We start from the raw sequence: 20,349 nt of genomic DNA, 5'->3' as shown, positions 1-20,349 counted from the left end.
TAGGCGAAACTGTAATCAGAGACATCGATCGTCTTCTTTCCAATGTGCTCCAACTTTCGGCTCTCTTGCTGTCACTTGTTCTCTCTTCCGGTTTCGGAGGCTTGAAAGGGAAACAAAACATGTCCTCTTTGCATAGTTAACACCCACGGCACTTTTATTGCGGACAGACACAACATATGCAGTGCGACTGCATCGGAAGATGACATCACGAGGATCGGACATGGCCGTTGACCATTTTTTTAATTTTTTTTTTTTTTTTTATTCTTCGCTCGGCCCCAAGAGTCCGAACTCAGATTTGCGAAGTGGATTCGATCGATTTTCAATGCGGCGGGATCCATGGATGGAAGGGTTTTCTAGAAGACTTCTTCCGCCGCGATCCATGGGTCGACTCGGTATAAAATACAATAGTTCTGTACACAGGTACAGTCATAGACCTGTCGCCAGGATAATATTCCCGCTCGTACAGAGTAGCTTTTTTAGATCGTGTGATGTGTAGATAAATACGCCGCAGACATAGACAGGGGAAGGAGAGGAAGTAAAAAGTCAGATCAGTAGACGTGGCAAGGCAGGTGGATACCAATATTGAGTTCATGGTATCCCTTGCTTTGAAGTCGATTATTGAGCTCCCTTCACCTTATAAGGATTCTCATCTGCAAGGTGCAAGGGCTAGTTGTGAGTCGGTCTCATCAGAGTCACATCGGTTGCCTCTGTGTACGATGCGAGGGGAATATTGGACGAATGAACTCATGTGTGCCTGTCAACTGTATTATGGGGCATTGCTCCGTATTGTGATCGCTGAATAGAAATTCTGAGATCAATCTTACGAGGCTGCATGAGGTGAATCTGACACTTCAGTGTCATCGCAGCATCTACATGTCTATCTCGCGAAGGCTTCCAGTAATGTCATGCTAGACGTAGTCGACGTAACACGAGGTCAGATGCCATAATTACTTCCAAGGCCCTGGTAACATTAATATACATTGACGGAGGCAGCAAGATCATTGGCGCCTGGATCGATTAGATTGTCAAGCCCTTCTTGACTCGAGTCGATGTAAAGCGTTACATTCCTTGATGGGCCTCAAGCCCTCAACACTTGTGGGAGTGACATGGCCACGAAGTGTTGCCCCGTTGATCGGTTCGACCCCACTGGTGTCTTAAATCTCTCAAATCCAGACTTCCATGCAAGAAGATCTTAGAGCCGAAGATGATCCACCTTAATGAACAACACATGAGACGTACACCGGAGTAGGTGTCAGGTTGCTCATGTTGGAGAGAGAAGCGACCGTCCGATTTCTCGGAAAAGCCGCAAAGGCGCTGGAATACCACGTCAGGCTTCGACGAGCGTTCTAAACCATTATGCTTTTTTGCTTCTGCCCGAAAACTCTACATAAGGTGCCGTGTCGGCCGTAGTCGGATCAAACGGGCAGGTGAGGCTTCGAAAAGGGCCGTCAAAACTGGAAATTCGGCAGCTATGGATGCATCTAGCTCATTTGGTAGCGGAGCTTTCATGCAACTACCGATAAGAACACGTACTGATCGCAGAGAGGATGGCCGTCGGTAACCTTTCGCCATCCCTCGCCTGTCCGTCGGCGGAAAGATCTTGGTATAATCCTTGTCTCCTCGTTATTGTCCGGACAGGTGTGCAAGTGCAATGATCATCTCAGATTCAACGCTGGGGGGAGGGGGGAAGCCCGGGGCAACAAGTCGTTAGTGTACTGCGTAAGTGCACCCTTGGACGGTCAGCGTCTCCGTCAAGGGTGAATCACGTGGTAGTCTCATGACCCTGGGTATTACACAGTAGTATAAGTATGTAATCGATGGTCATACATTGGTAGAACAGCGAGATCAATCTAGATGCAGCCATAACTCATGTCAATTCGCACGAAAGAGGAAAGTCGTCCTCTAGCTAAGCCGAATGCAGCGGTGCCTACCATCGGCCTCAAGACGAACGGTTCTTGAAATAGATACATACCACCCAATCCCTCCATGATCGACCAACATACTGAGGGAGAGTGTGAGTACGGTCCTAGTGGCGTTGGGGGGAAGAGCCACTGAGACACATGGGCGACGACTTGGTTCGGTCAACGAGGGGATGCAGCAAATGAGAACCCAATCAGCAAAGCGGATGGGACACCCTCTTGAGAGTTAGTTTGCAGCGCTAATGTAGGGGGCGGAGGTCAGTCTGTCAGGGAGGACTCCGTACGGAGTAAGACCAAAAGTGACTTGGTCTTAGCTAGGCACGGATAGGTACTAGTCTATCGCCGCTCATGAGGGGAGGAGGGGAGGGGGAGGGAAGTATCCGTAGGTAGGAACTAGGAAGTAGGAACGCAAGAAACATGACCAGGGGTTCGGCCCTTTCCTACAAGAATCAGGAGCAGGACGTTAATTTCGAGGGGATGCGAAACAATAGTATGGCTGGCCTGTGCAACAAGAAACAATGGAGGGAGTTGTGATACTACGGAGTAAAGGCGGACGATCTCCCAAGGACCAAACAAATAATTGAGGCAGATCTGCTATTCTTGTCTTTTGCGGGAGAAGGGAGGGGACTCCAGCTGGCGGCGGTTTCACTTTCACCTTCCAACCATCTCCTGGTCAAGACGTGTCAACAACCCTTTACAGGAGGTAATCAAACTAGCGCCAGATGCGGTTAGCGCGCCTCCCAGAAGCGGTGGCGCTCGGTCGCCTCCACCGAGACAAGCGAGATTTAGGCCCCACTTGCGACATGTAATTGGTCTACTCCCTCAGGTACGGGCAATTTAGCGTTTGTCCCATGGGTGCCTGGAGGGATTTCTCCGGAACCTCAATTAATATTAATAGATTAACCAGGCAGATGAATAATTCGATCCATGGGGAATTGAAATCAACAATACGAAGGTACGAGACCGCAACGAACGGGTGAGGCTTCCAGGTTGGATCGACTTCGGATTCTCTTTTCCATTGTGTTCAGTAACTTCAGTGGCATTACGGAGTACTCGATTACCATCAATAAGGCGTTCAATGACCAGTGCTCCCGATGGCTACCTGCGTTTCCACCCCCAAACTCAATAATGCTTGATCATGGTCATTGGCCCCAAACCCAGGGGGTTTTTAAGCTCGTATCCGGGTGGCAACCAACTGCGCTCACCCGGACGGAGTAGCGTTTGTTCCATGACGTCTTTGACTTGCATGTTCGGTTCGTTTCCCTCGACAAAGAGGGGATCCTCGAGGGTACGGAGTAGTCGATTCTTCAGGCATTTTCCCATACTCCGTAAATCAAGGAAATTTTAGGTCAACGTTCAGGCTGTCGAATCATGGCGGGAGAGAAGACGCAGCCATCCGAAAGGCTCTCCACCGTCAATTTCCCCGTAGAAACCGAGATGCATCTAAATGATACTAAGCTATCTTAGTCCAGTCGTAGTGAAGGAAGTAATCGGGATGTCACCACCGTTCAAGCGAATGAGTGATGTCGCCGGTATCAGCTGTCATCAGGGACGGCGCCAGCCAAGTGCCCAGACACTTTGCAGGGGAGTCTACTCCGTAGTAGATAGTACCTACAGTAGTCCATGGACCTGAAAGGGGAGCCCATTCGATAGTATGATAGTACATAATACAGAATACAGAATTCGCAGATAATAAAATCCAGCGTAAGAAAGTCCGTACGCCTCCACTCTCCCTCCAACCGGCCAATCATCCCCTGACGTCGCCATTTTCTCCTCCCTCCCCACCCGATTTTTTAGGTTGGTTCTGCTGCAAGTCAGCCATTTTATTATTATTATTATTTTATCATTATTTCCCATCCCGCCGTATTTGGCATTGGCTGCTCCGTACGGCGACCCGTCACTACAACTATCATCCTCTCCTTCCTTCGACCTCATTTTCCTTTTTCCAGGTTCTCTCTCTCTCTCTCTCTCTTCTCTCCTCTCTCTCTTCTCTCCTCTCTCCCTCCCTACCCTCCTCCTTCTCTCTTCTTTCCCTCTCTCTCTCTCTTTCTCTTCTCACCACACTTTTCTCTCTCTTATCGCTCTTTTCCACTCGTTTCTCCTTTTCTTCCGACAACCTCCGTACTTTCTGGCCTACCCGTGGCCGTCCGTTCCTTACAATATTATTTTTTTTCTACAGCCTGCACGACAAAATATTACTTTGCCGCCCTATTTTTTTGCACGGTTTCTTGATTTCGACTTTTTTTTGTAGTTATCTTATCGACTCAATTTAACTAAAGCGACCGTCAACTTTTGCCCCGTGCGCTTAAGGAGGCTTTTTCATTCCCCTCTTCCCGGCTCGGTCTTGCAATCCTATTCAACATTCAGACGGTGCTCTGGACTACGTGACTTGGGTCCAGGAATTTCAATGATCTCTGTGCGAATTTGAAGACCTCCAGACAAAGTCTCATTTTGGTCTGGAGGTCCCCGTGCGTCTGGATCACATCAACTGTGAACGTATCTACCACGGGGCTGATCCGATAACTTGTGGACTCGAGGTGGATGTGAACTTGGTCTTCTAACTCCATCGATCCTCGGTCATGGCTTCGATCTCTCTTCCTCTGCCGCCTCAACACTCGTCAGCGTTTTCTCAACACTTCGAACCGCTCGGTCAACCTCCCAGCGGACGTAGCCGCCGCCATCTAGCCATGTCAACGCCGCTTCCGAATCCTCCATTTGTCTTCCCCGCCCGAGAACCAGACGCAATGCCTCCGACGGCCGAGCCTCCATCGAATGCCCGTCATTCACTTCCGGCCTTCTCCTTCAATCCGGGTGCGGTACAGTCTACACAACCCACGTTGCCCACACCCCCGCCGAACCGACCGGTCGGACATCGTCGACGATGCAGCGAATTTGTCGGCGGTGAACACATGGTCGGTCCTGGGACGGTGGAAGCCGGCCAGAAAGCTGAGGACCCAACGCCCGTACCCGGGCCTGCCAAACTCCCTGCTCCGGGACCCGGTTTCTCTGCGGTCGGTCCCGGAAGGCGTCGCCATGCCCATCGTCGCTCGGAGGCTGTCTCTAGCGTGGACCTGACCGCTATCACCAATGCGTTTGGCCCTGCAGGCTTGATCGGGAGCGCCCCATGCACACCAGCAGACGGAATGCGGGATCCCGGCACCTCAGACACCCCCCACAAACCGATCTCCTACTCGGCAACCGCTCTAAGTAGACCGACTCCGCCCGCCTCTCCCCAAATCACAATCAATGGGCAACCCTCAAACCTTTCGGACTCTGAAACTCCCTTCGTTTTCCCCGCGGTCGAACGACCGCTATCCGAAGTCTCGAGGGACTCCGAAAGCACAATCCAACCACCCAATGTCGTTAGAAATAATGACCCCCCGCCCTCCTCAGCAAACGAAACGTCGTTTCGCACAAGTCAGAAACCCAAGCCTCGTCCGAGGACCGCAGATGCGTCTCTGATGCTGGATTCGAGCGGAAGTGACGATTTCTCGCGAGCAAAACGGCCCCTTTCGGCTGCCGGTCACTCGCGGTTCCGCAAGAGCATGTCCGCAGGGATCCTCGATGCAGCACTGAGGAAGAATGGAGAAATGGGTGACGGCAGCCGCTGGTCCGAAACCCCGAGAAATTCATCATCTGATGACGACTCTTTGACATCTGTCGAGGATCAAGGAACGTCAAAGAAGAGCTCCAAGGCGAAAAAGCGACAGAAAAAGGTTCGCTCGTGGGCGGGGGCAATCTTGACGAGAGGCAAGGGCAAGCGAACGCACTCGAAACCTGATACAGGGCCCAAATCAGCCCCTCCGCCTGTACTTACCCGGACCAATTCGGACCTTGGCTCAGGCCTGGACGTGGATTTTGACGATGACACCGTTGTTGTCATTCGGACTCCTACGAATCCCACCGCCCCGGTTTCCCTTGTCGACACTGACGAAGTCGATGGGCAGCCGTCGCTGGAGAGCTCTTGGAAACCCAGGAGCTTTTACGAACAAGGCACGCATAACGATGCTTTGAGCCCGATTATCGATCTGGACGCTGCGTTGGGCCCGTTCAACACACCGGATATGCGATCTGGCAATGTCCCTGAGACTGGGTTTTCGGCGGCGACAAAGCGCATGTACAGCGGTGGTCGACGGGGCGAGTTTGTTGGCCCAGAGATGCGCTATCATCGGCGCGCAGAAAGCGCTCCGGAAATGCCGCCTTTCGACCGCAGCTTCTTGAACAACCGATTGGCTAACAATTCGGCGATGGAAAATCCCGACGTTTTCTACGAGGAGGAAGAGGATGCCTTTTTGGCGGCTACAAGCGAAAGTGATGAGCAAGCATCGTCACGAACGGTCGCAGGCGATGCCGATAAGCAGTCGCTGGGAAGCAAGGAAAGCTCTGATACACTCACCCGTCAAGCGGGGGATAGCTCAACCGATCCGCAACAGGCTGGCCTTGGGATCCAAAAGCACGAAATGGCCGGCGCCCCGGATTCCCCCATCACATCGACAACCAAGGAAGCCCCCAAACCTGCAGAGCCACCGACTGCTGCCGATCAACTGCGGAATGCAAGAAACCCCTTTTCCAACCAGCCGAGAAGTCCGGTGGAGTTGGTCAAGCAAGAAGAGTGGCTCCGCAAAGTGCCGGTACCTCCTAGTCCGGACATTTCACCTCGTTTCTTGCCTGCAGATCATCGGCCTGCGACATCACCGATGGAGTTCACCCCCAATATACCCCCGCTGTCTCTCCAGGGCGTCAGTTCCGCTTCGAACTCTTCCTTTCCATCTCCAGACTTCCCTGGCTCGTCTCCCGATTTCCCGCGTTCGATCACCACTTCGTCTACCACCGATCGTAACTTTTCGAATCCCTCTTACAATCCGTCAATGGAGTTTCCTCATGCATCTGCCGACGATGTACCATCGCTGACCAGCAGTGCGTCAACGACCACCAACACGTTGAACCGGTTCTCCGCGACATTTTTCCAGCGGCCTCGGTTATCAACCGACCGTGCGGCATCTTTCTCCGCCGCAGTCCACCGACGAACCAGTCAAGCCAATGCTCCTAAGCGCTCCAGCCTCGCCAGTCTATCGAAGCTGGTCGTTGGGCCTCACGCTGAAAGGAGTAAGCTAAGTCACGAGGAAAAGCCGCCTAGTGACGAACCTGAAAAGTCTAAGAAGAAGGGTCGCCGGATTAGTCGATTGATGCACTTTTGGAGAACGAAGGACAAGGACCGGTTGAACGATAATTCTTTTCAGGAAGAACGACCATCATGAACCGAATCGGAAAATGGATCACCTGTACATAGCCAACCTGTTCACGAATCGTTCGACATGGTCTTTGCAAGATCTCTTTCGTATCGCGCCTTCGATTTTTTCTCTCTTCTTCTTTTAGCCTTTTTTCTTCTTTTATTTGTTGGGGTAACTGACGAATTTCTTTTCTCGGTATATGTTTACAAGCGTAAGAGTATGAAAGCTCTTCTATCGATTTTTTTTTACACTTTCTCGTCTCTCGTTAAAGTCCTGTTGCAATTTGCGGACATATCATTATCATCATTCTCCTTACTTTTTTCTTATTCTCCCGTTATTGGAGCCTGTTGTCTTTTGCTTCTTATCTTCTTACTCTCTGGCGGTCCACTGTGCATCTGCCCTTTTTCCATCGTCTTTACTCTCATCATTCTATGGGATATTTGTGTATGTGGCGGTTGTCCGCGTCAATCATGTCCAATTGGGATCATTCCTTTATTCTTGATTTCGATGCTGTATCTATGGGTTTAGAACCTCGCGAGGACATCTGATTATTTCAGATTTTTGTTTGCCTGCAGAATAGCATATCTACACTCCTTGACCATTCGTGGGTATTCTGATCTTCGTAAACGAGAAGTAATCTAAGAGAACGAGTGTTAATCCGGACTGTTGAGATAAATTCGGTTCCGACGGGCCGATACCAACAACCCCGTCAAAAATATATATCGCCAAAATTCATCTCCACTTCCGCCCTTCACAGTTATATATTCACAGCTCCAAATCCCGAGCTCAAAATGGGACCCCCTCGACAAGGGTCCTCCCGAAAGGCCGGCAAGGACAAAAAGAAACCATCGCAGGCCCCTCGACGGAGCAATCCGAGCAAGTCCGCCCCGAAAGAGGCAGACGAGAGAGAGAGTCCGATTGACCTCTCCGCCACCATCCCACTCACCCTGCAACAATTACTCCTGAATGTCTTCAGATCGGCACTGTTGACCACACCGGGTCCTCCGCCCACCGACTCTGCCGAGGAGCCCCGCCAACTCGACATCAAATCCCTCATCCAGACTATCAAATCTCACCTGTATAACCGGGACTTCGACTCTGCCTTCACCGACGCCAACGGCGACTTGCTCCACGCGTACGCCCTGCGCTGGAGTACCTCGCGAGCTCTGGGCTACGCGGGGCTCTTCAAGGCCCTGTTCAAGGACGTCCTTCGCCTCCCCGCAGGAGGAGATGCTGATGCTGATGCTGATGCTGATGCTGATGCTGCGACGAGCCACGTCACGCACCCGCACGTCGTCTGTATCGGCGGCGGCGCGGGGGCCGAGATCGTCGCGTTGGCGGCTATCTGGCGGGACCTGATAGACGAACGCGCCGGGAAGACGTCGTTGGCCGACGGCGTCGCTGGCACTTCTCTCGACGACGCGCCGTCTACCTCGTCTAGCAGCTCTACGCCAGCCGCATCGAGGGCAGCTCTCACCGTCACGGCCGTCGATATCGCCGACTGGTCGACCGTCGTGGATCGACTGGCGTCGACGATCGGGGCGCCGGACGTCCGCGGATCGAGAAGCCACGCGGCGCCCCTGGTCGATCCCGTCAGGGGCGGTTTCAGCGTGCGGTCGAGACGGTCGGATGTGCTGACGCTGCCGGATGAGGGGCTTAGGGAGTTGTTGCATCTCCCTGCGTCGTCGTCGTCGCCGACGTCCTCGACAGAACGGCACCAACTCGACGGGGTTGGAGAAGGAGAGGGGGAAGGGGTGGGCAAGAACCCTGCCACCACCGTCCTCGTGACGTTAATGTTCACGCTGAACGAACTCTTCTCGACATCGATGGCGAAAGCAACGGGGTTCTTGCTCCGTATGACGGATTTCCTGCAGCCCGGGACTGTGCTGCTGGTCGTCGACAGCCCCGGGAGCTACTCGACGTTGAAGCTAGGGAAGGGCGGCAATACGAAGAAGAGCGACGGGGGTGGTGAGGCGGAGACTACTGCAGCTTCGGCGTCGGCGTCGGCGCCGCAGGAGAGGAATTACCCGATGAAGTTCCTGCTGGATCATGCGTTGCTGTCCGTGGCGAAGGGGAAGTGGGAAAGAGTCTATTCGCAGGATTCGCGATGGTGGAGGAGAGAGGCTGCCCGGCTGAGCTGGGATGTTGGGGAGGGGGCGGGGTTGGAGGATATGAGGTTTCAGGTTCATATTTATAGGCGGTTGGATGGTAAGTGATATATATATATGAAGTTTTGGGGTCGGATTTTTTCTTTTTTTTTTTTTTGGATACAAGTTGGATCTTCGAGAGGGATTTTATATTTAGACGACCATGTTGGATGAAGATTACTTGGTATGATCTGCTTGCATGATATACGATATAAAGATGCTTTTTGGATACAGCAATACTGCAGCCGAAAACATGCACTTCAGTAATATGCAGAGAGGAATTGATATATGCTATTGCTACAGTTGGGTTAAGGAACATCAGAAACAGAGAGAATTAACCATACAACATCAGTTCGCCGGGGAGATCATGCACGCCCAAGATCCAGCCAGGTTTCAAAATCGGAAATAAGAGATATAGTCCAAGCTTGACAGCAAGAGAGGAAAAGAAAAAACAAATTGAAAAACACTCCACACCTTCACCAATCTAGCTCCGCAATCCCAGCAGGAGGTTCGTGCTCTTACCACCGTCCTTGCCCTCACCACCCGGCAGATACGTCACGTTGGGGTTACTCGACAGGGTATGAGCGATCTCCTTGCTGGCATCGATACGACGGATCTCGATGAGACCGCTGCCGGCCTTGGCGACGGCCTTGCTGATGATGTCGGCACTCTCGGCCTCACCTTCGGAGCGGATGACATTGGCCTGGCGCTCCTGCTCGGCGCGCTCGACGATGAAGCGGGCGCGCTCGGCGTCCTGCTGGGCGATCTGCTTCTGCTCGACGGCTCGCGTGAATTCCTTGCCGAAGGTCATGTGGGTGATGGAGACGTCTTCCAGGGCGATGTTGAACTGCGAGGCGCGCTTCATCAGGTCCGTGCGGATGCGGTTCGAGACGGCCTCACGCTGGGTGATCAGCTCGGCGGCGTCGAATTGGGCCACGATGGATTTCAGCACTTCGTTGCCGATGGAGGGGAGGACTCGCTCGTCGTAGTCGGTGCCGTAGTTCTATTTGCCCCACGATTCATTAGCCGGATCAAACTTGCGGAAGAAAGGAAGCAGCTAGAGGCGAGCACAGAGGTGACCGGAAGGATGATTGGATGAGCGAGAGAGAGGAAGGACATACCTGGTAGATAATCGGCAGCTTCGGGACATCCGGACGGTGTAGCACTCGCAGGGTCAAGCTGACCATCTGCAAATCCTTACTGCCGGTAGTGGTGGAGATGTTGCGAGGCTTGGTGCGGACGTCGTAGATAATGGACCGCTGCAGCCAGGGGATCAGGAAGTGGGTGCCCTCGTTGGCCACCTTGTCCTGCACACCGGACAAGCGGTCGAAGATGACGGCGCGGCTACCACCACGGACGTCGTAGATGGAGGCGTCGACGGCGTAGGCACCGGCGAACAGGCCGACAGCCCAGCGCATGAGCCGGGTAGAACCGTTGGCAGCCATTGTGAGAGAAGGAGAAGAGGACGTTGATGAGGGGAGGTGGGCGGGGAAGATATGGGAGGGAGAGTTAGCAGAGCAGGAGGTGTTGCAAAGAGGAGCTTAGATGATGTCGGGCTTTTCGCAGGCTGGCCCGATGCGGACTAGCGCCCTGGCTCTTCTCAACTTCGCCGTTTTGGCCCGAACCTCAGTTCCTCGACTTCTCTCGCCGTCTCTCTTGCTCGTTGTCTCGCTGCTCTCCCACGCTCTCTCATCTTTTCCTTTTCTTTATCTCAATACCTGCACAATGGGTGGCTCTTCTGTCGATCCTAAGAACGGATTGTGAGTGGTTTCTGTTTTTCCTCTGCCGTTGTGCTGGGGCTGGTCCTTGCCCTTCCGGTCATCCTTTCGGTCACGGTCAGCCCTGCGTTGCCGTTGAGCAAGGATGCCGGGGCAGGCCAATTCTAAGACGAGTGGAATGCACCTCACTACATGAGTAGCAATGCTAACTTCTGCTTGATGACAGCTTCATCGGAGAATGGGGTTCTCTCGGTAGGTTCCCGGACCCTGATACCGCCACGAGATATCGCCAGACAGGAAGAGCACGGGATACATGAGAAGGCATTGGACTTTGATATCTTCTCTCAACCCTTCTGGATGCTCGCCTCGGTGATCCCGACAAGCGAACAACGCGATTCCCGACCGAGCGATAATCTCTCCGAGCAATGACTGACCCAGTGCCCTTCGTTCTTATACAGGCTGCCCTACTCCCCAGCGCATCGCGACCTACTCTCTGTCGCCCAACCGTCAGCGCCCTCTCGCCGGTGCCTTTAACGCCGCCATCTTCAACACCTTCCGCCGATTCAGCGCTCAGGTCCTCTACGTGGCTCCCCCCTTCGTTGCCGCCTACGTCGCCATGAACTGGGCCATTGACAGGTATGTCGCGCTCGCCGGACACCGAAATTGGGAATGGACCGGGACTGACTGCGAACTCCAACGCTTCACAGAAACCACTACCTCAACTCCAAGCCCGGCCGTCTCGCCGAGGGTGGTGACGAGGAGTAAATGAAATCTCTGGAATGAGGGGACCTCCTGCTAACCGGGCGGAGGCACGGAAGGGATGGTGATTGCAATTGTACAGTAACTAGAAGCAATCGAAAGAGTTGCGCGCTATCTACTGGGTTGAAAATGCCCTCCCATCGAGTGATGATTACCTTAAAATAATGGACGAGACGTAAGAACTACTCTGGACTGGATGACGCCGTGAATTCTGGATGCGGCCATTGGCTGGCGGTAGTTGTGCCCTTTCGGGTAAGGCTGGTACTGGTATTGAGGTAGTATTCGAAGTATTAACTGGTATCTTTTTGGAGAACTTCATCTCTGGTCTGGTTGATGCCCAACAAAGTGACGTTGCAGAGAGAAGTGAAACATGAAATAAGCCGAAGGTAGGACAGAAGGCTTGAATGCTGTCCTCCTACTTTTCCCGCCTGAAGAACCAGGCGACTAAGAAAAACGAAAAAACCAACCCCAAAGCGGGCGGGACAGGCGTAATGCAAAATACCGCAAACATACGAGAATCATGAATAAGAATTTCATGAATTTCCTCGTTTCCCCCCACCTGCGACGTCTCTGCTTTTCCTCTTCTTCCTCTTCCTCTTTCCTCTCTCCATCCCTCTCTCTCTTCATCCCCTCGTCTTCTCGTCTTCGACGTTCCTACCACTCCATCACCATGTCCGAAATCACTCACCCTACCATCAAGGGTATGTTCATTCCCTTCCCCCCATGCATCTTGATCTTCAGCCCCTCCATGGCCTGCCAACTACCCCGCCTTGCTCTGCCAGACCACCATCGGTCTCAATGGATCAATTCTTGAGTTGAGCAGATAGACCGGGTCCTTCTTTTGATTCCTCCTCTCTTCATGCGCTTCAATTGTCTCGCTAACCTCTCATTTCCCTCTAGATGGCTGGTTCTCCGAGCAGTCCGACATGTGGCCCGGTCAGGCTATGAACCTTAAGGTCAACCAGATCCTGCACCACGAGAAGTCCAAGTACCAGGATGTCCTGGTCTTCGAGAGCAGCGACTACGGTACCGTCCTCGTCCTGGACAACGTTATCCAGTGCACCGAGCGTGATGAGTTCTCGTATGTTTATTTATTTTTTTTCTTTCTTTCTCCATCTACCCCTCCCTCTCCCCATGCACGAAAATACTGATAAAATTTCAGCTACCAGGAGATGATCACCCACCTGGCCATGAACGCTCACCCCAACCCCAAGAAGGTCCTGGTCATCGGTGGTGGAGATGGCGGTGTCCTCCGTGAGGTCGTCAAGCACGAGACCGTCGAGGAGGCCATCCTTTGTGACATCGACGAGGTATGAATGTCCATTGTCCCATGGTGATTCTTGCCGCGCAGAAGAATCCCACCATGGTTCCTGTCAAAATGAAGACAAGCAACTCACCACCGTTCTATAGGCCGTCATCCGTGTCTCCAAGAAGTACCTCCCCGGTATGAGCATCGGCTTCCAGCACCCCAACGTCAAGACCCACGTTGGCGATGGCTTCGAGTTCCTGAAGAACCGCCTGAACGAGTTCGACGTTATCATCACCGACAGCTCCGACCCCGAGGGTCCCGCCGAGAGTCTCTTCCAGAAGCCCTACTTCGAGCTCCTCAACGGTGCTCTCCGTGAAGGAGGTGTCATCACCACACAAGGTTGTTCGTCGCCTTTCCTTTTACCTGTCTTCTGCCCTCTTTTCCTCAAGCATAATTCCCCTTTGTATCTTCCTTCCCTCGTTTCTTTCTTTCTTTCTATTGTTTCTCTCTATATATGTCGCTCTCTTCTCGCCACTTTTTGTCTATTTTCCTATACTCATCCCCTCCCACATCCTATCAAAAACCACCGCACTTTGATTTATCCTTGAGAAACCTTGAAGCTAACCTATCTGCTCCCCTAAACCGCCCGACCATCTCGGGATTGGTTTTGGGTTAGCGTTTCCCTCCACAGCCGAGAACCAATGGCTGCACCTCTCCCTGATCTCCAACCTCCGCAAGGCCTGCAAGGAGGTCTTCCCCGTCGCCGAATACGCCTACACCACCATCCCCACCTACCCCTCCGGCCAGATCGGCTTCATGGTCTGCTGCAAGGACGCCAACCGCAACGTGCGCGAGCCCTCTCGCACCTGGTCTCGCGAGGAGGAGGAGCGTCTCTGCCGCTACTACAACCAGGACATCCACCGCGCCAGCTTCGTGCTGCCCAACTTTGCCCGCAAGGCTCTGAACAACTAGGCTTGCTACCTATTTAATCTTTTTTTTTCTCTGGTTTAGAAATTCTTATGATTACCCCCTCCAACATCTTCTTTATTTTCCTCTTTCTCTCTCTCTCTATCTCTTATCTGATTTCCTTTGCTTCTGGATCTCGGTTACTGCTCTTTCTTTCCAACTTTTGATATCTTGGGAGGAATGACTCGTATTTTCTATCTAGAGGCGCCTAGGGGGTCTGATAATCCACGATAATCCATGACGGTCTGAAGAAGGCTTGACTTATACACTGGAAGCCTTCATTGTATTGCGTTTATGATCTCTTCGTGGGTAGCGGAAACGTCAAGTGAAGGCCTTGAAATAGTCAACCGAATCTATCAAAACGGACGGTCTACAAGCGCCAGTCAAGTGTAAACTCCAAACATCGAAACAGTGGTATTCTTATTTTTGTAGACTAGGATTCTCCCTCTAAATCTACTACAGAGCCAATTCAGATCAAGAAAAAAGATGAACAGAAATAGGCACGCAATTTTCTCAAAACAAAATTCGTCAAGCCGTGGATTGGAATAAATAGGACTTCTCCCTGGCAGACCAGGGATCAACATCGTCCCAAGTTACATTTCATAAAACAAGAAATTAACGTGAACACATCATGTCGCTAGGTCATGAGAAGACATCTACAAGATCTGCTGGAAGGCACGGTTGATGGGCGAGCGCACGGGCGTGCCCTTGTAGAAGTCGATGGTGGCCAGAGCGCGCTTGCTGATGCCCTCAGGGGTGAACTCGAATTTCTGAATTTCGAATTAGTACATGCATAGTGAGAATTAGAGCAAGGTGGAGAGCTATCTTACCTTGTAGACATCCTTGTAAGGACCCGAGGCACCGAAGCGGTTCAGACCGAACTGCTCGTGAGCGTAACGCTCCCAACCCATGGTGGAGAGGGCCTCGACGGACATGACGGGGATGTTGTCGGGGAGGACCTTGAGCTTGTAGGCCTTGTCCTGGGCGTCGAAGACCTCGAAGCAGGGCACGGAGACGACGCGGGCGGTGACGCCGTGCTTCTCCTTCAGGTAGTTGGCGGCCTCAACACAGATGCTGACCTCGGAACCGGTGGAGATGAGGGTGACGGCGGCGTCGGAAGCCTCGATGACGGGGTAGGCACCCTTCAGAGCAGCCTCGATGGAGTTGCCCTCCAGCTGGGGCAGGTTCTGGCGAGTAAGAGCCAGGATACTGGGTGTGTGCTTGGAGGTGAGGGCGGAGTAGTAGGCAGCGCTGGTCTCGTTGCCGTCGGCGGGACGCCAGACCATGCAGTTGGGGAGAGCACGGAAGTGGGCCAGGGTCTCGATGGGCTGGTGAGTAGGGCCGTCCTCACCCAGACCAATGGAGTCGTGGGTCGCGACGTGGATGACACGGACGCGGGAAAGGGCGGACAGACGGACGGCACCGGCGGCGTAGGAGACGAAGTTCAGGAAGGTACCACCGGCGGGGATGTGGAGGCCGTAGGCGGCAAGACCGTTCATGACGGCAGCCATGGCGTGCTCACGCACACCGTAGCGGAGGTAGCGGCCGGACCAGTCGCCGATGCCGTACTCGGGGGGCTGGAAGTCGACGGCGTTCTTCCAGCGGGTGTTGTTGGAGCCAGTCAGATCGGCGGAGCCGGACAGCAGCTCGGGGATGACGTCGTGGATCTTCTCGAGGACGGCCTCGGACAGCTTACGGGAAGCGACAGCGGCGTCGCTGGACTTGTAGACGGGCAGGCTCTTCTCCCAGCCCTCGGGAAGCTTGCCAGAGAGACGACGGCTCAGGTCGGCACCCTCGGCCTTGTGCTCAGCAGAGTACTTCTGGAAGAGCTGGGACCACTCCTGCTCCTTGGCGGCACCCTCGGCGGCGCGCTTGTGGTAGAGGTCGTAGACCTGCTGGGGGACGACGAAGCTCTGCTTGGGGTCGAAGCCAAACAGCTGCTTGACGCCCTCGCAGTCGTCGGCCTTGAGGGGGTTACCGTGGACACCACCGGTACCCTGCAGCTTGGAACCGAAACCAATGGTGGTAGTCAGGCGGATCATGGTGGGCTTGTCGGTGACGGACTGAGCCTCGCGGATGGCGGCCTCGATGCCCTCAAGGTCGTTGTCACCGTCCTTAACCCAGACGGTGTGCCAGCCGTAGGCCTCGAAGCGCTTGGTGACATCCTCGGTGAAAGCACACTTGGTGTCACCGTCGATGGAGATACCGTTGTCATCGTAGATACCAATCAGGTTGCCAAGCTTCAAGTGACCGGCCATGGAAGCGGCCTCGCTGGCAATACCCTCCATAGCACAGCCATCACCGAAGTAGACGTAGGTGTGGTTGTTGAAGAGGTTGTAGCCGGACTTGTTGTAGGTACCGGCAGCCTGGGCCTGGGCAATGGCCAGACCGACGGCGTTGGCGAAACCCTGACCCAGGGGACCCGTGGTGACCTCAACACCGGGGGTGTCGTGAGCCTCGGGGTGACCGGGGGTGATGCTGTCGAGTTGCTGTGGGAATTATTAGTACCGATAACACGAAAAAAAAAAAAAAAAAAAAAAAAAAAAAGGGCAAGACATACTCTGAAGGCCTTCAGGTCATCCATGGAGACCTTGTAGCCGAAGAGGTGGAGCAGAGCATATTGGAGCATGCAACCGTGGCCGTTCCTGTGAGGGGGTAAGCGATTAGCCGCCAATCTGATAAGAACAGATAACAGAAGACGTACGAGAGAACGAAACGATCCCGGTTAGCCCAGTCGGGGTTCTGAGGGTTGAAGTTCATGAACTTGTTGAAGAGAACGTGGGACACGGGGGCCATGCCCATGGGGGCACCGGGGTGACCGGAGTTGGCCTTGAAGGTGGCATCGACCTGGATGGGGAATTAGCATCAGAATGGGAAACCCGGTGAAGAGTGCTCCGGAGCCCATGTTCCGTGGGGTGGAGATGAGAGGAGACGCCGCGGAGAGAGCGAGAAGTTGAGGATCGCAGGCAGCGATGAACCCTTCATTCCAAAGGAAACTGAACAGCCACCGAGAAGCATAGCTTAAATCCCGCAGTTCCGAAACCACTCGCCCGCAGCTCCCAGAAGCATCTCATCCTGCCGCGGCGAACATGAGGACTCGGAGCTTTCTCCAAGAGACGTACCGCGAGAACACGGATCGTGTTGATGGCCAATTGGTCCAAGTCGGTGTAACCCATGATTGCAATGTCTGTAGCGATGACGAAGGTTAGCTACGGAGATGGAATGAAGCTGTCGAGTGAAGTGAAGGCATATACATACTCTTCTCTCGATATACTTTTTAGACAAAAAAGAAAAGAAAACAGCGAACAAAGCCCGTCTTGCGTGAAATGGAAAAGCAACGACAGGGGAAGAGAAATCACAACAAGAGGAGAGAGAGATGGGAGAGAAGAAAGAAGGAAGGAAGAAGGAAGAGAAGAGGGAGGAGAGCCGAAGAAAAGAGGAGGGAGCCGAACGGGCAGGAGGGATGGAGGGGTCTCTGAACTGGGCAGGTGGGGGCAATGATGTCTTCCGGTGGGGCAGCGGCCTTTTCTCTTCTCTCACCGGATGCACTGGTCAGTCTACAAGGTACATTCATGGCTGCAGATGGACATTGCCTGGACGGACAGTATTCGTAGTACCTAGGGAATACGACAGGGATTTCTCATATTCTCAGTACGGGCTATCGTTCCAGCTGAGGTTGACCTCGATGCAAACAAACTGCTCGAGGCCAAGTATATAAAGTTCTGCCTCAGGCACCCACGCCCCTCGGATGATCTCAACAAAATCCATCCATTCTTCTTCTGCTTCTCTTACATCAATCCATCCCCGGAGTTTTTCCTGTTTGAAACCAGTTACTTCTGTCAGTCTGACATTATCCATCCATCCTACCTACACATACGATGTAGGTTTCTTCTATCTACCTTCGCCCTTTGTCTAGATCAACGCCAATCTATCCAGACACTTCACCATGCAGATCCCATGAGTTGGCCGACCTTCCGTGCCCCCCCGGTCTGGACTGGGATCGACTGAATAATGCTTTGTACCGCGTCGGGAGATTTCTGTCGCGGAGGAACTAATTAACTAGAAAGCCATCCCACTCTCACGGCCTGTTCTATAATCACGGAGCACAGTACTCAGCATTAGTCACGGTTCAACACCTTCTGGGTCCGGAGGACGCTGCTCCGATGTCCTGGCGGTGGGCGTGTGAAGATTCTTTTCCTTCATTTGATCGGAGACTTCTCCTCGTGGGATTACTTCATCCTATGGGGGTTTCTCACGTCTTTCTATCTGGACTAGGGGGGTATTGTTTTTGGTGGTTGTAGTGTTGTAGTAGTATGGAGGATGTAAAGGTCCCCCGCCACGTACCGAGCCATCCGATCACAGATTTCACGCAATAACACCAACAACAACAACAACGACAAATCAAATGTATAACGAAAAAAAGTCAATCCCCGGCTTTCACAAGCTCTCTCCGCCAACGAACCCGTCAACGTCCAATCCGACATGCGGGAGTTGGCTTCCTGCGATCGGCCGACTCCGGATTAGCTGGACTAAATATAAGGACCTATTAGATAGTGTAGTAGGTTCACCTGGGAGTGGGGAATTTGATATCAACCTCACTTCACGAGCAGAGACGAGCATAGACCGTCTTGGACGACGTCATGGCGGACAGAAAACCAGCTCTTCAAGGCCGAATGTACCCGACTTGCATCTCTTCGTGCATGCAAAGGTCAAGGGCAATGTGATGCATGGCGCCGCATACGTCGAGTGTCAAATCTATCAGCGCGGGGAAAGAAGGAATGGAAAAAGAGGGAGAAAGAATGTGATGTCGATCAAATCAATTTCATAAACAGTGACCATTATGTATGTACGACGTGCCTCGGTCACGAACAAGGTCACTGCGGCAGAAGATACTAAATAAATCGTTCAAGTCAAAGACGCGCCTAATCCCAATTTCATATCCCAACGCACAATCCACAAACATGAAACGTCAAACACATCAGAACAGAAGACATCCAAACACCACGGCGTTTCATCCCGGAGCTTGTGATGTTCGACCCAAGACTCCCGACAATTGACCAGGTATCACAGGAAGAGGAAACAAACACAAAGCGATAAATAACAACACACAAAATCGTATCCTGGATGGACTAAATCAATCAATCCTTCCAGACGCCATTCCCAATCAAGAACACCAATCGTATCCCAAAATCAAAAATCAAAGAGTTTCAACGGTTTAAACGGCCAGTCGCCGATCCCATCCGCCCAGACCAAAGTCGTCCACCTCGTCTTCCACCGCCGGCATCATGACCGCCCGGAACGGATCTAATAAAGTGGCCTGGTCCTCCGGAGACAGCCGCATGTCGTGGTACCCCACGCCGTCCTCCGCGCTGCCCATGCTCTCGTCCGAGTAGCTGAGCACGCTTTGCGCCACCACGTCCTGGTTGGGCGGTATGTCACTGCCGCTGGTGGCCGACCAGGCCTCGGGCGACAGTCCCTGAACGTCCCCTGGCGGTGCAGCTAGCGGCACGCCGCGGGAATCCGGTTTCTGTCCGTACTCGGCGGTCAACGACGCGAACGGTCCGCTGTCTTCTCCACATTCCTTTCCGCCGTAAATGCCGGTGAAGATGTTTGAGTATCCGCGGTCCATGTCGCTGAGCACGAACTCCCAGTCCGACATCGTCATTGTTCCCGACGTTCCGTCCGCCGGTGCCGAGCTAGCCATCACCTGGCTCGGGTCGTAACCACCCGTGGGCGCCGCATAATACGCCTTGTCGGTAGGCACGTGGATCGGGTGGAAATTGTCGGGCGGCAAACTGGCCCAGCTGGAAGACCGAATCCGCTGTTGGGAGATTTGCGGACTCATGCCGGAGATCGTGGCCCGGCGCGACGGGGAATCCTGCTTACTCGGATGGTCCGCGCCGCTATGGCCAGCCAACCGGTTCTTCCAAGACTGCAAGTGCTTCTTAGGCGATTTCAAGGGCTTCTGCGTCGGTGGCGACATTTCTTGTGCTTTACTGGCGGGGGCACGCTTGCTGCTATCCAGCGATACCAAGATGTTCGCCAGGACGCTGAATTCCGCGGCGGCAGGCGACGACTCGGACTCGATCTGGTTGACGACAGTCGTCAAAAGTTTCTGGCTTTCCTTGACAAGCTTGCTGTCGCGCTTGAGGCCGAGATTCTGCCAAAGAAGTCCCAATCCACAAGCAAAGACCAGCTCTTTCCGGTTGATGCTGACGGAGAGACAAAGACGCCGCTCGTCAAGCAGCTCCAAGATTTGAATAATGTGCTTACTCGAGTCGGCGATGGCGAGCACAGATGGCGAGCGGATGTGTTCCTCGCCGAAGCAGACAGCGGGACGATGAATCAAAGACCGAATGA

General features: G+C 53.3%; 8 protein-coding genes across 8 annotated transcripts; 4 read left to right on the top strand and 4 right to left on the bottom strand.

Moving 5' to 3' along the window:
* Positions 1–4,498: 4,498 nt before the first annotated feature.
* LDX57_004029 (putative cell wall proline rich protein) lies at positions 4,499–7,177 on the top strand (the record flags this gene model as incomplete). The annotated part of the gene is made up of 1 exon (XM_046085677.1): positions 4,499–7,177. One exon carries the CDS (start codon positions 4,499–4,501, stop codon positions 7,175–7,177), a length of 2,679 nt encoding a protein of 892 aa, XP_045941640.1.
* Positions 7,178–7,941: 764 nt separating this feature from the next.
* LDX57_004028 (25S rRNA (uracil2843-N3)-methyltransferase) lies at positions 7,942–9,366 on the top strand (the record flags this gene model as incomplete). The annotated part of the gene is made up of 1 exon (XM_046085676.1): positions 7,942–9,366. The coding sequence occupies one exon, from the start codon at positions 7,942–7,944 to the stop codon at positions 9,364–9,366; it is 1,425 nt and encodes a 474-aa protein (XP_045941639.1).
* A 415-nt stretch (positions 9,367–9,781) lies between these two features.
* Positions 9,782–10,162, bottom strand: PHB1_2 (Prohibitin-1, subunit of the prohibitin complex (Phb1p-Phb2p); the record flags this gene model as incomplete). The annotated part of the gene is made up of 1 exon (XM_046085675.1): positions 9,782–10,162. One exon carries the CDS (start codon positions 10,160–10,162, stop codon positions 9,782–9,784), a length of 381 nt encoding a protein of 126 aa, XP_045941638.1.
* A 117-nt stretch (positions 10,163–10,279) lies between these two features.
* phb1 (prohibitin subunit PHB1) lies at positions 10,280–10,941 on the bottom strand. The gene has a single exon (XM_046085674.1). It carries the CDS (start codon positions 10,740–10,742, stop codon positions 10,329–10,331), a length of 414 nt encoding a protein of 137 aa, XP_045941637.1. The 5' UTR covers positions 10,743–10,941; the 3' UTR covers positions 10,280–10,328.
* Positions 10,942–11,022: 81 nt separating this feature from the next.
* QCR8 (ubiquinol--cytochrome-c reductase subunit 8) lies at positions 11,023–11,780 on the top strand (the record flags this gene model as incomplete). The annotated part of the gene is made up of 4 exons (XM_046085673.1): positions 11,023–11,057; positions 11,242–11,267; positions 11,474–11,651; positions 11,723–11,780. The coding sequence occupies 4 exons, from the start codon at positions 11,023–11,025 to the stop codon at positions 11,778–11,780; spliced, it is 297 nt and encodes a 98-aa protein (XP_045941636.1).
* A 664-nt stretch (positions 11,781–12,444) lies between these two features.
* Positions 12,445–13,995, top strand: SPE3 (spermidine synthase; the record flags this gene model as incomplete). The annotated part of the gene is made up of 5 exons (XM_046085672.1): positions 12,445–12,475; positions 12,675–12,855; positions 12,937–13,084; positions 13,185–13,425; positions 13,715–13,995. The coding sequence occupies 5 exons, from the start codon at positions 12,445–12,447 to the stop codon at positions 13,993–13,995; spliced, it is 882 nt and encodes a 293-aa protein (XP_045941635.1).
* Positions 13,996–14,645: 650 nt separating this feature from the next.
* Positions 14,646–17,165, bottom strand: tktA (transketolase tktA; the record flags this gene model as incomplete). Its single annotated transcript, XM_046085671.1, has 5 exons — positions 14,646–14,759; positions 14,820–16,478; positions 16,550–16,634; positions 16,694–16,836; positions 17,112–17,165. 5 exons carry the CDS (start codon positions 17,163–17,165, stop codon positions 14,646–14,648), a joined length of 2,055 nt encoding a protein of 684 aa, XP_045941634.1.
* A 2,039-nt stretch (positions 17,166–19,204) lies between these two features.
* Positions 19,205–19,972, bottom strand: CAT8_3 (DNA-binding transcription factor cat8; the record flags this gene model as incomplete). The annotated part of the gene is made up of 1 exon (XM_046085670.1): positions 19,205–19,972. One exon carries the CDS (start codon positions 19,970–19,972, stop codon positions 19,205–19,207), a length of 768 nt encoding a protein of 255 aa, XP_045941633.1.
* Positions 19,973–20,349: the final 377 nt, after the last annotated feature.

The sequence above is a fragment of the Aspergillus melleus genome, assembly GCF_016097325.1.
Source record: "Aspergillus melleus strain CBS 546.65 chromosome Unknown contig2, whole genome shotgun sequence".
NCBI lineage: Eukaryota > Fungi > Ascomycota > Eurotiomycetes > Eurotiales > Aspergillaceae > Aspergillus > Aspergillus melleus.
This window is presented reverse-complemented; position numbering and strand designations above follow the sequence as displayed.